The sequence below is a fragment of the Curcuma longa genome, chromosome 11, assembly GCF_044706935.1.
Source record: "Curcuma longa cultivar G26 ecotype Majalengka, Jawa Barat chromosome 11, ITB_CL_G26_1.1, whole genome shotgun sequence".
Taxonomy (NCBI): Eukaryota; Viridiplantae; Streptophyta; class Magnoliopsida; order Zingiberales; family Zingiberaceae; genus Curcuma; species Curcuma longa.
The window spans coordinates 18597827-18612801 of record NC_133871.1 but is presented as its reverse complement, the minus strand read 5'-3'; the positions used below and the strand labels follow the sequence as shown (position 1 = coordinate 18612801).

The window sequence follows — 14975 nt, the reverse complement described above, 5'->3', positions numbered from 1 at the left end:
AAATGAGAGTTGTAGTTGATGAATCATGCTCAGCCCCAAGGTGTATAATTAACTCTCAGGGCTTAATTAATCCGAAATAATTAAGGATTGAAGATTAGTATAAACACTTTTTACAATTAAATGGTTTTGAATTAATTACATGGGAGTAAAATGATCAAAGTTCAATATTTAATTTGTAGTTAGTTTATATATGCTAATTTTCAAATCTGTAGGATTTTAAAATGTTTAAAAATGAGGAAGGTTACAGAAGCATGGGTATAGTGATGTGAGAGGGCGGTGGGGTTGCCGTTGACTTATTCGTTCGAGGATGGCGAACGGCGTCTTGTCCGCCGAAAGAGAGGTGGATTTTGGATGTGACGTTGACTTTTTATAAATCCCAGCAATCATTAAGCAGCCGTTGCACGCTTCTCTCTTCTCCCCGATCAAATTAAATCAAAACATATTTTTAAGCGGGAATTTAAAGATCCCAGAGGATCACGTTCCGATTCCATTGCTTAAAATGGTGAGTTAACTTGGCTGCAGAAGAATGTTTGTATCTGTTCGTATAAAAATAGTTTTCCAAGAAGACTGTTATAGAGAAGATTGATTTTCTTTTGGCTTGTTTGATTTAATTAATAAGCCCAAGGGATTTTTTTCTTCTATACTTATAATTGTGGTCTAATTTAACCCAACTTAATTAGTACGTAGCTTCTTCAAAAAGATATATGTATATAGCGAATTGAAGACAGAGAATAAGATATGCTTGAAGCATATCTTATTTGGACGTAAGGCCGACCATGACGCCATCAGTTTCTGCTTTTGCCCGTCCACCGCCATCCCATCGATTTATTCTATTATTTTTTTATCCTTTTTTAGCAATATTTCGTGTTTTTTAGGATTTTGTTTTGTTTGAACGTGATTGATACAAAAATAGAAATAAAGTTCCTCAATCATCTTCCTTCTTTTATATTATTAACTTTAATAGGAAATTTTATTTTAATCAAGGATAGCAATTTATAGCTGTATTTTTAAGTGTATGATAAATTTTAGATTAGCATAAATTCTCTGATACATTTATTATGATTAATATCACACGACTCAATTAGCTGCTGTTCGTTGCTACAAAATTTCACTGCTGATCTAATTAAATTTCATTGTGTAAACTATGGACAGACTGAGCTTGAGCGAAGACACGAACTGAACCGTGATGATGATATTTTTTTTATTAAAAAATAATAATTAAGATAACTGAACGACGACGCCGGCGATAGATCGAAGTCGGAACAGAGAGAAGAAGGCGATAATAAAAGAGAGGAGGAATAATTGAGATATTTCCGCACGAATCTGAAAGCCCGCCGTGTGACTGGCGGACGGGGGGAAGGAATTTAACACGTGGTCAAAGTGGGCTCCGCCTGAGGGAATCACGAAGTTGACGTGTCGAGCTCAGGTTCGCCTAACTGGTCCAACGGCACAACCGGTTCAAAGATGTTGCGCGGCGGGCCCCGCCCACCGACTCTGCTTCGAGACCGAAAAAAAATATCTGCATCCTTATCGTTGTTTTACCCTGCTGCAGTGCTGCTGCTTAAATCGCTGCCGGCTGCCCGCTCAGCGTCACCAAGCACGCAGACGAGCGCTCCAAAAATTACTACGTCTCTCACCCTCGGCCCACCCCATTGGCTCAATCACAATCGCCCCTCGCCGGCCGGTCCTCCGCTCTCTCCGCCACTTCGTCGAGCGACTCGCGTTCAATTCTGCTGCTTTGGTTTTTCCATGGAGCGGCCGGCCGGCTCGGGCATGGAAGGCGAGGAAAGGAGAGGCGGTAGAAGGAGGCAGAAGGGGAAAGCTGAGCACCTTGTGGTGCTGCCGGAGGGAGCGCGGTCGTTCGAGGAGGCGACCCTGGCGTCGCCTCGGCCGTTGAAGAAGATTCGAAGCCCAGATCGGTTGGGTCGCTCCTCCAATCCGACCACGCCGGCTTCTTCGCCGAAGCCAATCTTTCCATTCGCTTGCGAGGATGCGCAGTCGCTACCATATTCGTCGGCGTTGCGCCTATCTGGAACCGGTCAGCTCCTGCAGCAGCAGCAGCAGATGATTTCTTTTTCGCAGGGTCACCCGTACCCGATCCGTGGCCATCTGGCCTCGCCATTGTTCATGGCGGAAGGAACCGCCGCGGCAACGGCGACGGCAGCGGGACAACAACAGCAGATGTACCAGGAGCAGTTGCTCAAGTTCTGGAGCGAGGCGCTCAACCTGAGCCCTCGCGGTAACTTGGCGATGATGGGCCGTTTGGTGGGGCAGGAGGCGGCGGCACGGCGTGCCGCGGTGGCGTCGATGTATCCGGGACTCTTCCGTGCGGCGCCGATGCTCGCCTCCCATGCACCCGCACCGGCGAAGCTGTACCGCGGCGTGCGGCAGAGGCACTGGGGCAAGTGGGTGGCGGAGATCCGCATGCCGAAGACCCGGACCCGTCTCTGGCTCGGCACCTTTGACACCGCCGAGGACGCCGCCCTTGCCTACGACCGCGAGGCGTTCAAACTCAGGGGCGAGAACGCCCGGCTCAACTTCCCCAACCTCTTCCTCGGCAAAGGCGGCTCCGCCGGCGCTAGTAGCAGCCAGGAAGCACCTTCTTGCTCTTCCTCCTCCTCTGCTCCGGCTACTCATGAAGCGTCGAAGCAACCTCTGCAACCACAAGCCCAATCCAACACTCCAATACCTCCAGCTGCTCCTCCAATTACGGACACCAGCAGCGCTGCTATGGGAAACTACGATCTCGCTTCTGTCGTTGGTACAGAAGCGGCGCATCCGCCAGGAGACATGGTTTGGGGAGACGCCGATGAAACCTGGTTCAACACTTGGGGTCCGGGCAGCCCAGTGTGGGACGACATCGACGGAGCCAATAGTCTTCTCTTCCCTTCCCAACTCACCAGCATCGCTGAAACCGACGTGGAATACTCCAACCACACCGCACCTCTTACTCTTCCTCCTCCTCCCACTGCCCCTTCTCACTCTCCTCTCTTTTTTACGTGGAAGGAGTGATCACACATCACAACCTCTCCTCTCCTCTCCTCTCCTCTCGTCTTCTATGTTTCATATAGGAAATTAGACAAACACATGATGACGCATTAGAACAGTTCACAGATTGCAGAATTTGAACGCCACATTAGAACAGTTCACAGATTGCAGTCTTTTAATGCCGATCTGTTGAACTTACACTTGCAAGCAGAGGAGTATGATTTAGAGCTTGTATTCCTCTTCTGCTTCTCTTCATACATTCCAAGGGTGCCCCTGTTCTGGCTGCATTTTTAAGGCCACAACAGATCGATGTCCACCTCTTGCTTCCTCATTTCATCTTTGATCCATCTCTTCCATTCACCAAGTTTAAGTTTTTAGCTTTGATCCTATCACTTATTTGAAGAACTGATCACGCAGTCACACACGGCCTGCATGACGAATGCTTTAGAATTTAAACAATCTCCTGTTCATGTTTTACGCAAAAAGAAGGTCATCAAGAATGGAGACAGTTTTGGGTTCTCCGTTCATGTATAAGCTATTAAGCTTTGATATGATCGTACTAGCCAATGCAGGTTAAGTTATTAATTTATGTTTTTTATCTCACAGTTCTTGATAATAAAATAAGATTTAAAAACAGTTTGTGCGTGTAATTATATTCAGCAAAGTACTTTATAGTAAATATGAACGATCGCCCGTGTGTTCATATTCCGTCGAGCTCAGGCCTCAGTGCAATCTCAAATCATAGTCAAACCATCTTCGAAGGACCCGAAGCCTCATGCGCTATTGCGGCAGCAAGAAGAGGAGGAGGTGGCGATCGGCGAAACCGTAGAAGAGACAGAGAGGCACAGTGAGACACTCCAACTGTGCAGGGGACCGAGGTCGAACAGATGGCGTCCGACTTCGACGCATTCGGCGAGGAGGCAGCCGCCGTCCCCCTCCCTCCGCCCGCCCCTTTGACGACGACTACTACTACCGGCCTTACGATTTCTACCCGAAGGAGGGGTACAGCCGACGTGCCATCCGCCGGGGATTACGGGTTCGCCGCCGAGGAAGAGCCCCACCCCCGCTACGGGGGCGGCGGGAGCATGCCGTTTTTGTCTTTGCAGTCCCAGTTGACGATGCCGGAATCCGATCATATGCAGGAAGAGGGCTTCCTCCGCCGCGAATGGCGTCGGTGAGCATCATAACTTTTGAATCGATCACTCTATTTGTGAATTTCTATGATTTTTTGTTCATCCATGCCGTTAGCAGACGATAGATCTGGTATTCAAGGATTTGGTATACACTTGAATTGAGAATTTAGCTTTCTAGAAATTTCTAGGTTGAATTTGCTTCATTGTGTTTCTTGTGATAGGATATTATTATTTCCTTTTCCTCTACAGATTATAATCTTATTTCCATCAAATGGATACTAACCTAAATGTATCTATACAAGTTGTAATGATCAATGATAATGTGGAATTCTTCTGGTTGTTCATGATTGGGATACAAGAAGGAACATTTTGAGATGATTCTACCTTCTTTACTCGAATTTCTCTTTACAACTAAAATTTATAAGACTTGTTGATCTTCACATCTACAATTGAAATTCAGGCATTTTTATTTCAATAGGGAACATTTACATAGATCTTCGATCAACCTCCAAGCAAGGTTATTAATAGAATGCAACGTTCTCTAGTATGTGCTCTTAATACTTGATATCCTTGTTTCCGTTAATATATGTGAAAAATGCTGTTGAGCTCGAAATGAAACTCTTACTGAAGCTGAAGAATTCAAGCGAACTTTCTATCAGAAAAGGTCATTGAATCGTGAAACAAACAAGACATGCAACAGAGAGACGGAAAAGGTTAAAGTCATTCTAGCTCCATGTTTCTCATGATGCTTATTTTATTAAAATTACAATTAAGTATACTTACGCTTCACTGTTTTTTTTTCCTGACTAGCTAGCTATTAATTCCTAGTCAACCAGAAGTTCCATGGTAATGCAGAGCAATTGCGGAGCTCATACCGCATGAGATAGCCAACATCGAAAAGAGAAGAAGCAAAGAAAGAGCCGTAGAAGAAGCCTTCCATCACTGTGATCCAGGGACCAAAGCCTGGAGAGCCCATTGATCTGCCCAGAATTCGTCAGGTCGCCACACATGCATGAAACCTCCACCTCCCTAGCTCAGCCCGAGTGGTGTGGTGGATTTTGATTAATTTTAAGTGGCATTGATAGTCAAGAGATAATAGGACGTGTTAAGATAAAAGTCAATAGTCAACACATAATATAATATTATTTGAGACTTAGTCTTTCGGTTTCTTGGTCTTTTGACTATTTGGTCACTCGGTTTCTCGGCCACTCCTCTCGACTTTTTGATCTCTCGGCCTCTTGGTTTTTCAACCACTCGGTTGTTCGGCCGCTTGGCCTCTCGGCTGCTCAACAGTTCGACAACTCGACAGCTCAGTTATAGGATAACTAAGTTTCTCAACTGCTCATCCTTTCCGAGTCTTTCAATCAAGTGGCCCCTTACGCCCTTACCCCTCCCATCTTGGTTTCTCCGCGCCCCATCTTGGCCATTATTCTCTGCCTTACACAGCGACTATCACGTCACAGAGTTGTTATGAGGTTGATAAATCTGATCCTCTAGATGTCTCATGTCGGGATCTCATATCAACAATCATCATAGTCAGTCTCTTTGAGCCCCAACAGATGGCCTCTTTTGAGTGTAAAGATGTCATTTGCGTAGGTATATAAGCCCTCCAACAATATGAGAAGGGGGTTCTCGACAATTGAAAAAATTTCTTCTTCTTCTTTCTTCTATTTTGATCTTCTTCTTTTTGCATTGATACTAATTTAAACGTCGGAGTGGTCTGTCAAGACTCTCTAGTACCAATCACTCCCTATGTTGAGTCTATTTTCAGATTTTTTCACCGATAGAAGTGTCTTGTATGAGTCAGATTATTTGTTGACTGATGATTTAACTATGTATGATATCTAACCGGAATAATGAGAAAGCCAAGGATTTTAAAGATAATTTTCAGATGAGGCCTGCTTTTCCCACCTCCCATCACCGCACACCCCCCTCCCACTTCTTCTCTCTCCTCTTCTAATGACCTTTTTATCCTTTTTATTTATTTTTTTTTTTTTTTTTAATTTTTTAAATTTTTATTTAATTTTATTTTTAATTAATTTTATTTAAAAATAGCTCTCATTATTTTTATTTTTATTTAGTTTTATTTTTTAATTAATTTAATTTATTATTTTTTCATCAATACGATATTTTTTTCAATTTTATTTAATTTTTATTTAGTTTTATTTTTTTAATCAATTTTGTTTATTATTTTTTATCAATACTTTATTTTTAGAATTTTATATAAATTTTATTTAGTTTTATTTTTGTCGACTAGTTCTCTTTTAAAATTGATTCTCTTTTAAGTGTCAAATTAGGAAGGTAATTTTAAAAAGGGAGAGATTCTGACCTAGATTAAAAATTATATAAAATAAAAAAATAAAAAAATTTGATAAAAAATAATAAACAAAATTGATTAAATAAATAAAACTAAATAAAAATTAAATATAATTTAAAAAATAATAAACAAAATTAATTTAAAAATAAAACTAAATAAAATTAAAAATATATATATAAGTATTAATGAAAAAATAATAAACAAATTTAATTTAAAAAATAAAACTAAATAAAAAATTAATTAAAATTAATATATATATATATATATATATATATATAAAAGTAAAATAAAAGAAAAAAATAAAGAAAAAAAGGTATAAAAGTTATTTGAATAGGAGAGAGAGAGGAGGGGAGGGGGGGGTGCGGTGGTAAGGGGGTGGGAAAAGCAATTTGCTTTTCAGATATTGAGAGAAAGATGTCATGACGCCTGATGTATAAAATGTAAACATCTCTGTTTGATTCTCATTTTCATTTTACTCTTATATTATATCTCTTTGTTTGGTTTATATATTTCTGTTTTCTGTCCAGGAAGATACAAAATTTTACCATATCATTTTCATTTTCAGATATTTTAATGACATCGAATTTAGATTTAGAAGTCAATTTTAATAAATGGCGTGAAAGTGGTCTATAATCATATCCAATGATTAAAAGCATTAGATTTATCCATGTACACAATCTTAAAGACGAGCGTCACTCCAATAATTAAGCTCCATAATATTACATGTTGTTAGATAACTGCACATGATAGAAATACAACTTAAGAAATAAGAACAAAAAAAAAATCAGAAATAACAAACACAATTATGAAAATGGATTGTATCGCTATCTCTTTTTGTTTGTCAAATAAAATTATTTAAAAACTTGTATTGCAATCAATTTGTAGTTCATAAAATTAAGTCTATGGTTTTGATACTTGTTAATTGATCAATATATATGCTGCGAATGCTGATGAATTGAGAGTAAAAAAAAAAATCACAGTTAAAATACCTTTTGTTTCCCATAGATAACATAAAATAGCAGTACAGTTGAAGGAGCGCATTATAAAATATTTTTATAATGAGAAATTTAAAATGTTTTTTTTATGAATAAGGGTAACTTTGAGTATAATTTAATTGATTTGGAAATTGTGAGTGCATTTTTTTATAATCAAATACCTTTTTTATAATTGATATGGGGCTCGTTTTAATATTTTAAATGTTTAGATACTTACATGCTAAATTGCCCTGGATATTAGTTTCCGCTTTTCCGCCGAGGTAAACCCTTCGTCTATCTCAGATTGAGCTCCTCCTCCGTCGCCGTCACCGGCGTCTTACTCTGCGTCGATGTCGGGACAACCCCAGGGCGGGTCGCCGTCCAACCACTCCCTCGCCTTCCGCGTCATGCGCCTCTGCCGCCCCTCCTTCCAGACCGAGGAAGCCGTCCTCCGCCTCCTCGACCCCCTAGACCTCCTAGCCGCTGAGGACATCCTTGTAGATCCCAGCCTCTCGCCCGAAGACCTTGTACGGATCTCCGACCCTTCCACCCCCGACGCCGTTGCCAACAGCGACTTCACATTCCGGGATCGATTCCAGATCCGTAACCCTGTCGATGCCATGGCCCTCTCCGGCCTCCTTATCGTCCCTCAATCATTCGGGTCCGATCATTGGCGTCTCTTTCAGCAGCTCTAATTAAGTGGGCGCGGATCTTAATCTTTATGTTCGTCTTTGTTCTGTTTATAGAAATATTTATTTGGGCGAGACGTTCTCGAGCTACATTAGCGTCAATAACAGCTCTAAATTCGAAGCACGGGACGTGATCATTAAGGTGATTTGTTCTGGTCTTTTGCCTCTGGCGAAGTTGATTTTACAGCAGTTGTTCTTTGTCTAATTGTTCACATTTTATCCACATTGCTGTAGGATCATTGGAAAACTTTACTCTATTGTTTTCTTTACTTTTACCTAGTTACAGTTTTAAGCATGAATTTCAACAAGTATTTCAACGGGGAAGTTAGGATGAACATGTAACGAAAGGTGTTGTTTTGCACCCTGTAAATTCTCTCTGGGATTCATGCTGTTGTTTTCTGAAGAAATGTAAATTTCTACTTTCCAGAACATCAACGGATGGAAGGAAGCACGTAGAAATCTTGTTGGACATGCTGAGTAGTATTTGTATTTCCTAGTAGTAGGTTTCTAACTGCTGTCTTCAATATATCGGTTGCAACAGCATGGAATCAGGGTTTGCTAGGACCAGTGAATTTTCTAGTACAATTCAAAGGAAAAACATGTCATCTTTTATTGAAGATAGACTGAAAGCTGTTAAAGATGTTGACTCGCTGGAGTAGCAAAATTGTACGTCCTTTCGCAGTTTATTGGTCCATGTACTCCACCATTTTTTCTAAGATATCCACTCTAATGCATAATCTGATGAATTAATTCTAATAAGTAAATATTATATCGTCTAAGTAATTTTATTCTCTGTTCTTCATTCTGAATGGCCAAACATAATCAAATATTAGCCAACATTTAGGATGAGTGTCAGGGTTATTTTAACTCTACATGGTACCCACTACTAGATTAATAAGTACGAGCCCAAGGTAGGTTGAACCAGCCCTAGCTTCTGAACCTATATCGCGAAAGTAGACTAAATGCCATTTTTTGCACCTATATATATATATATATATATATAAGACTAAATGTCATATTCTTTGCTAAAGTGGAGAATTTAGAAAAATGTGGGATTAATGGAAAAACAGTAAATTACAAGGATGCATGCAAAATCTACCATATGATGTACATAGATGCAGTTGAGTTAATTTTTAGCATTCGTGTTACAAGAGATATATTACAGCAATGAAAGCACTGAAAACAATTAGTGGAAGTTTAATTTATTTGTGAGATTGAATTTGATTTCCCTCTTGTGTTAAGCAATTTTCTGACAAAGAAATATGATGTTTGGGTTTCTGTAATGATAGGTTGTGTGGTTGATTGATTGAGTATAAAAATGTAAAACTAGTACAAGTAACACAATGAAGATAATCTTCCAACTGTTTCAGAATTTTGTGTGATATTATTAGTTTTTATGTGTATATGTTTTACTAGTCGAGTTTTGAGGCTTGACAAGTAATACTTTGTAATTCTCAGGCAGAAATTCAAACGGAAAGGCAAAGGATTCTGCTTTTGGATACGTCTAAATCACCTGTTGAATCAATACGTTCTGGTGGCAGATATGATTTCATTGTAGAGCATGATGTTAAAGAATTGGGGGCTCACACGTATGTTGCTATGTTTTTATTTGCCACAATTTGATGAAAATAATAATAATAACATTGTTTAACTAGTTCTTCTTGCAACAAATTTTAGGCTTGTTTGTACTGCTCTGTACAATGATGGTGACAGCGAGCGTAAATATCTTCCTCAGTTTTTTAAATTTATTGTTAACAATCCACTCTCAGTTAGAACAAAGGTATTCACTGCTGTCATTGATACGTTGAGTTACTGTTATTATGAATTCTGCTTGCTGATTGATCTTTAGTTAAAAGGGAATTCCAAAGATCTGTTTTCTGTCACTTTCTTTTGTTTAATGCTCTGGATTTTACTATTTTATGCCTAATATACTCTATTTTTTTCTTAACTTTTTAAAATGACATGTTCTCCTTTTTTTTTCATTTTCAGGTTCGCACAGTCAAGGTATGTTTTTTTCTGTGGTTTTTGACCAAAATAACTTATTGTAAGTTGCTGCATTTTCCTTTGATTCCCTTTTGAATTATATCTTAAGATTGGATGCCCTCCCTATAGTGGATTCATTTTTTTTCTTGGCAAATGCTGGGTTATGCATTTATTTTTCTAGTTTTTTGTTGAACTAACTCCTAAGACTCAGTTTGTTGCTTCATTGGACTTTGAAACATTACACTAACTCCTAAGATTCAGTTTGTTTCTTCATTTGACTCTGAAACATTGCACATAATGAGGAAAATGCATTTTTTATAGAAAGAACACATTGTTCCATCCATAGTTCGCTTAGCTTCAAAGTCTTTGGAGTCTAAAAATGACCGATTTAATCAATAGACTTCCTTTTATTAATATTTAAGAGCAATTAGGTATAACTCCAACATATTATAAAATGAGATAAAATAGGTTGAAATGAATGATATAGACATATTTAAATACAAATAATAGTTGTACAGTTAGAATATTTAAATCAATTAGACTGGAAGTTGTAAGAAGGATAGAGTTATACTAGAAATTTTTTGTTACTAATAAAAGGTGATTTAATTAATTTTAATTTTGTAACATTGCATAGATCTCGATGGAGGGATAAGATCTATGAGCCAAAAATATGATAATGATCATATATATATATATATATATTGGCTGTCTATCCTATTTCACTCTTCCACCACTTGCTCTATACACAACATTTCATTGAGATATATGGGATATGCAAACATCTGAAAGGCTATAGTTCTAGTTTGTTGATAAATTCACTTCCTCTTTAACTATTTTGTACTATGCTTATGATAATTATCACAATTTTTTATTTTCTCTAAGGCTCAAATTTATCACTGCAACTGTGTCTCCCAAGTTAACGATGATCCTGAAACTATTATTTGCAGGTTTCAGCCTTTTGTGCAATCATTCGTATTAAAATAAATCCATTGATTCTGCACTAACTAAAAACTTTTGCCACCATTTGTAATTATATTTCCATAACATAGATTTGCCTTTTACTCCAATTCTTCCTTTGAATAGAAAATTTGGTTTAGTTTATGTAGTCTTCACGTATGCGAATGATGCTACAAGAAGATCAGATTTTTCTGTCCTATCAAATGAGATAACTCAGGTTTGCAATATGTTTATCTCACATTCTCAGTTTTAGGATAATACATATTTGGAGGCATGCATAGAGAATCACACAAAGTCAAATCTTTACATGGATCAAGTTGAATTTGAACCTTCACAACAATGGACTGCAACAAGATTGGAAACTAGTGAATACACTGCCGAAGCTAACTCTGAGACAAGGTGATTCAACATTTATAGAAGTTTCCTATGATCCTTGAATCTTCCTAATATGAGATTGTATTTCACCTTGTTGTTTATTGCTCTCATGAAGTTGCACTTGAATCTCACTATACAGAGGATTACTTAAGCCACCTGTTCTAATCAGAGCTGGAGGTGGAATATACAACTATCTTTATGTAATAAAGTCCACAGTTGAAGAATTTGGACAATCAAAGGTTGATGGGAGCAGTATTCTTGGTAAATTTCAAATAACATGGCGAATGAACTTGGGTGAACCTGGTCGACTCCAAACTCAGCAAATCTATGGCACTGTAGTACATCTGAACCTACCTATGTGCTAACTAGCTATTAATATTTTTAGAAATTAGAAAAAGTATTTCTTTAGTTGCAATTCCTTCCTTGATATATTTGTTCATATTTCTCAGAAAATAGCAAGAAAGAATTTAATTAGGAATTCTGTTCTTTAGTTGAAATTCCTTCTATGGTTCATAACAAAGACTTCTTCAAATTGCCCCTCAGATCGTATAATTTTGTTAAGATTACTGATATTTAAATCCTTGTTTTGAGTCTTTCTTTTATAGTAACTTGAATGCAATTATTAGTGATAATTTGATCTCAAATAATGGAGTTATAGAGTATCTTTAACTCTCCTAGTAATTACTAGGTTGCACATGTGGTTCTTAGCAAATTATGTAGACAATTTTCCAACTGCACAATGTCCCAACATCTTGATCTGAGTTGAAAACAGAGTGCTGTTACTAAGAAACCACATAAACCTTGAAGGATTCACTATTTGTTTCAAATTGCTTCAAAATGAACTCCATCTCTCTAAGTTCATGTTTTATTTGCAATCTTACAACTTTATTTAACTTTTCCAAATATTCCTTTGTTCGTATCTCACTGTTCAGTTACAGTTTAATATCCATAATACCAATCTTCAATTTTTGAAGCTTTATAATCTGATGCACATTTTGTGTCCTACTTTAAAAACAATTAATCTTATCTTCTTATCCATGAAAAGGATCGGCAGTGTGAAAAGTACCTATTGTCTTCTTGAATAATTATTTTTAATTTCTCATGTATTCTTTTTTTAATCAAGTTGTTGGACCTACTCAGATTTTAGTCCTAGTTATCAATGGACATCTTCTAAGTTTGGAATTTGTTTAGGGATAGTTAATTTTTATCTTTCTGTTGCTGCAAAATAACTATATAATAAAGAGAAAGGATTATATATATTTTTTAAATTTGTCTGAGCAGCCTATTACTCAGAAGGACATTGAGTTGCAGATGCTTGATATTCCGCCCATTATCATTTTGGAGAGGCCATTTCAGGTATGGATATGTTGACTGTTCATATGGACAGAACTATGCTTATGCTACGTTCTGGATTCTTAAATTTTGAGATGGCTTTCTAAAGGTCTTATGGAAAGTTTTATTGCTTAATCCTAGCATTGTGACCTTACGGTGAATGTATTGTTGCTTTACCTGTAAATGGTATCATCAACCTACTTGCTTTTATCCTAGCATTGAGTTGTTTTTAATGCAATGCCCAATTACTTTTCCATGCAATCACTATGGTAGCATGTCTCCAGGTGAGTCACCTGAATGAGAGAAATCTATGGATGTAATATACATCATGGGGTAAATAATTATCCTTGTACTCTTCTTATGTTAAGCCTAGAAGATGGTTATTACAATGGCATTCTGTATAATTTTTCACCTTAGTGCATTCATTATAAATTTGATGACTTGATACAAATAGGTTCTTTGTATCCACTTGGTAAATAATTTATTGATTTTAGTTGATTTCCCTGTCAATGATCCACTACCCTCTTTGTGAGCGGAACTGTGCTTTAGGATCTTTAGCCAAGTTGTTTCAGAAATGAAGATGAATCAATCTAATGTTTATCTAGTTTATTAATATAAATTGGAAAATAACTTAGACACAGAAAACTTGTCTGAAAAGAGAAACATTGGCGCCTCTGAAAATGCATGTTCTACACTTTTCAGGAATGAGATGCTAATAATCTGTTCACTATCTTCTACAAGTTCTTTCCATATATTCTTTACTTTTATGTTGGATTTCTTCAGGTTCATCTATCTATAACAAATCAGACAGACAGAACTCTGGGCCCATTTGAAGTTTTTACATCTCCAGGCATTTCTAATGATGAAAAGTTTGTCATGGTTAATGGAATCCAAAAGTTGGTAAGTAACAATTGCAACCATGGTTGGCAAAATATGTTATTTTGTGCCTTTTTTTAAAAAAAATTGTAAAATATAGACAATTGATTTTCCGAATCTCTGTGCATTTCTGCCTAGAGAGCGAGAAACCATGAAGGATAAGAGGTTTATTTGACAATTTTGTTTTTGATTATAATGATTATTATAAAAATATATGACAATTTTTTTATTGCTCATTTTACTTTCATTAATGAAATGAAATAAATAATTAGTTGGATATTTTATCAATAAGATATAAATTTTTATATTGATCAATATAAAATATGACCATACATTCTGAACGTAATGTATTCATTGACATGATACTTTGCTAATGGTTATGATTTTTCTTTATTGTATTTTACAACAGGTGCTTCCGCCATTAGAAGCTTCCAATTCAAACATCTTTGACTTGGTAAGAGATCGCAAATGTTTAATATTTTTTATATGAATTCTCATTTTGCCACCTGAAGTTTGCCCTTTTAAAAACAATATCTATTTCAGAATTTTAAATCATTAATATACCCCTTTGGCTTTTCAAACTTTAATCATTTAACCTCTAATTATTAACACTGTTAATTCACCTATGTTAAAGATGGTAAACTGAGCGATGCAATTATTACTATTTCCTATTTAATCAATTCAATGAACTGTAAGGGGGCATATTTAAGCTGACTTGGATTTATAATGGTCAAACAGAGCTTGATCGCTACTGGATTAGGTGTCCAGAAAATTTCTGGAATTACAATATTTGATGTTCGAGAGAAGAAACTGTATGATCCATTGCCAGACGCGGAGGTAATTTTTCTGTTCTTTCTTTTGTGCATTCCTTTCTTAACCGCAGATATATATTGCTTATCGTTTGTACATTCTTTCATGGGAACGCAGATCTTTGTTGATACGACGACCACTTGAGAGTTTTTTTTTTAATCATGATTACTCGTGAAAAAGCTGCTATTGCAGTTTGATCAAGAGTTGTATCTTTGTTGCATGAAGGATAAATTTTTGTAACGGAACTTAAAAAGTTTGTCTGAATATTCACTTCACGTGAAAATGTAATTTAAAGCTTGATCATAGAATATAAGTTAAATTTCTTTTTCTCACGTTCAGGAGCAATTTGTTGATTTGTTTTTAGATTGAATTAATGTTTAATTGTGAATTCATTCACGTGAATTTTAGGGTTTACTTCATTGTCAACAGTCACAAATGAATTGAACGTAAAATTCAAAGTTTGAAAATTTTCAAATGAAATTGCATAAAAAGTTATCAAGTAACCGAAAGGCTTACGTCTTCAAAGTTGTAAACTGGTGAA

The 14975-nt window shown here is 36.9% G+C and overlaps 2 protein-coding genes across 2 annotated transcripts; both read left to right on the top strand.

Annotated features, from left to right (window-relative positions):
- Positions 1–1626: 1626 nt before the first annotated feature.
- LOC141841280 (ethylene-responsive transcription factor ERF054-like) lies at positions 1627–3618 on the top strand. The gene has a single exon (XM_074729427.1). It carries the CDS (start codon positions 1750–1752, stop codon positions 3010–3012), a length of 1263 nt encoding a protein of 420 aa, XP_074585528.1. The 5' UTR covers positions 1627–1749; the 3' UTR covers positions 3013–3618.
- A 4102-nt stretch (positions 3619–7720) lies between these two features.
- On the top strand, positions 7721–14766 carry LOC141839510 (uncharacterized). The gene is made up of 12 exons (XM_074727258.1): positions 7721–8073; positions 8159–8243; positions 9560–9690; positions 9779–9881; positions 10091–10105; positions 11295–11440; positions 11556–11751; positions 12698–12772; positions 13532–13648; positions 14034–14078; positions 14363–14461; positions 14552–14766. Exons 1-12 carry the CDS (start codon positions 7763–7765, stop codon positions 14576–14578), a joined length of 1350 nt encoding a protein of 449 aa, XP_074583359.1. The 5' UTR covers positions 7721–7762; the 3' UTR covers positions 14579–14766.
- The last annotated feature ends 209 nt before the right edge of the window (positions 14767–14975 follow it).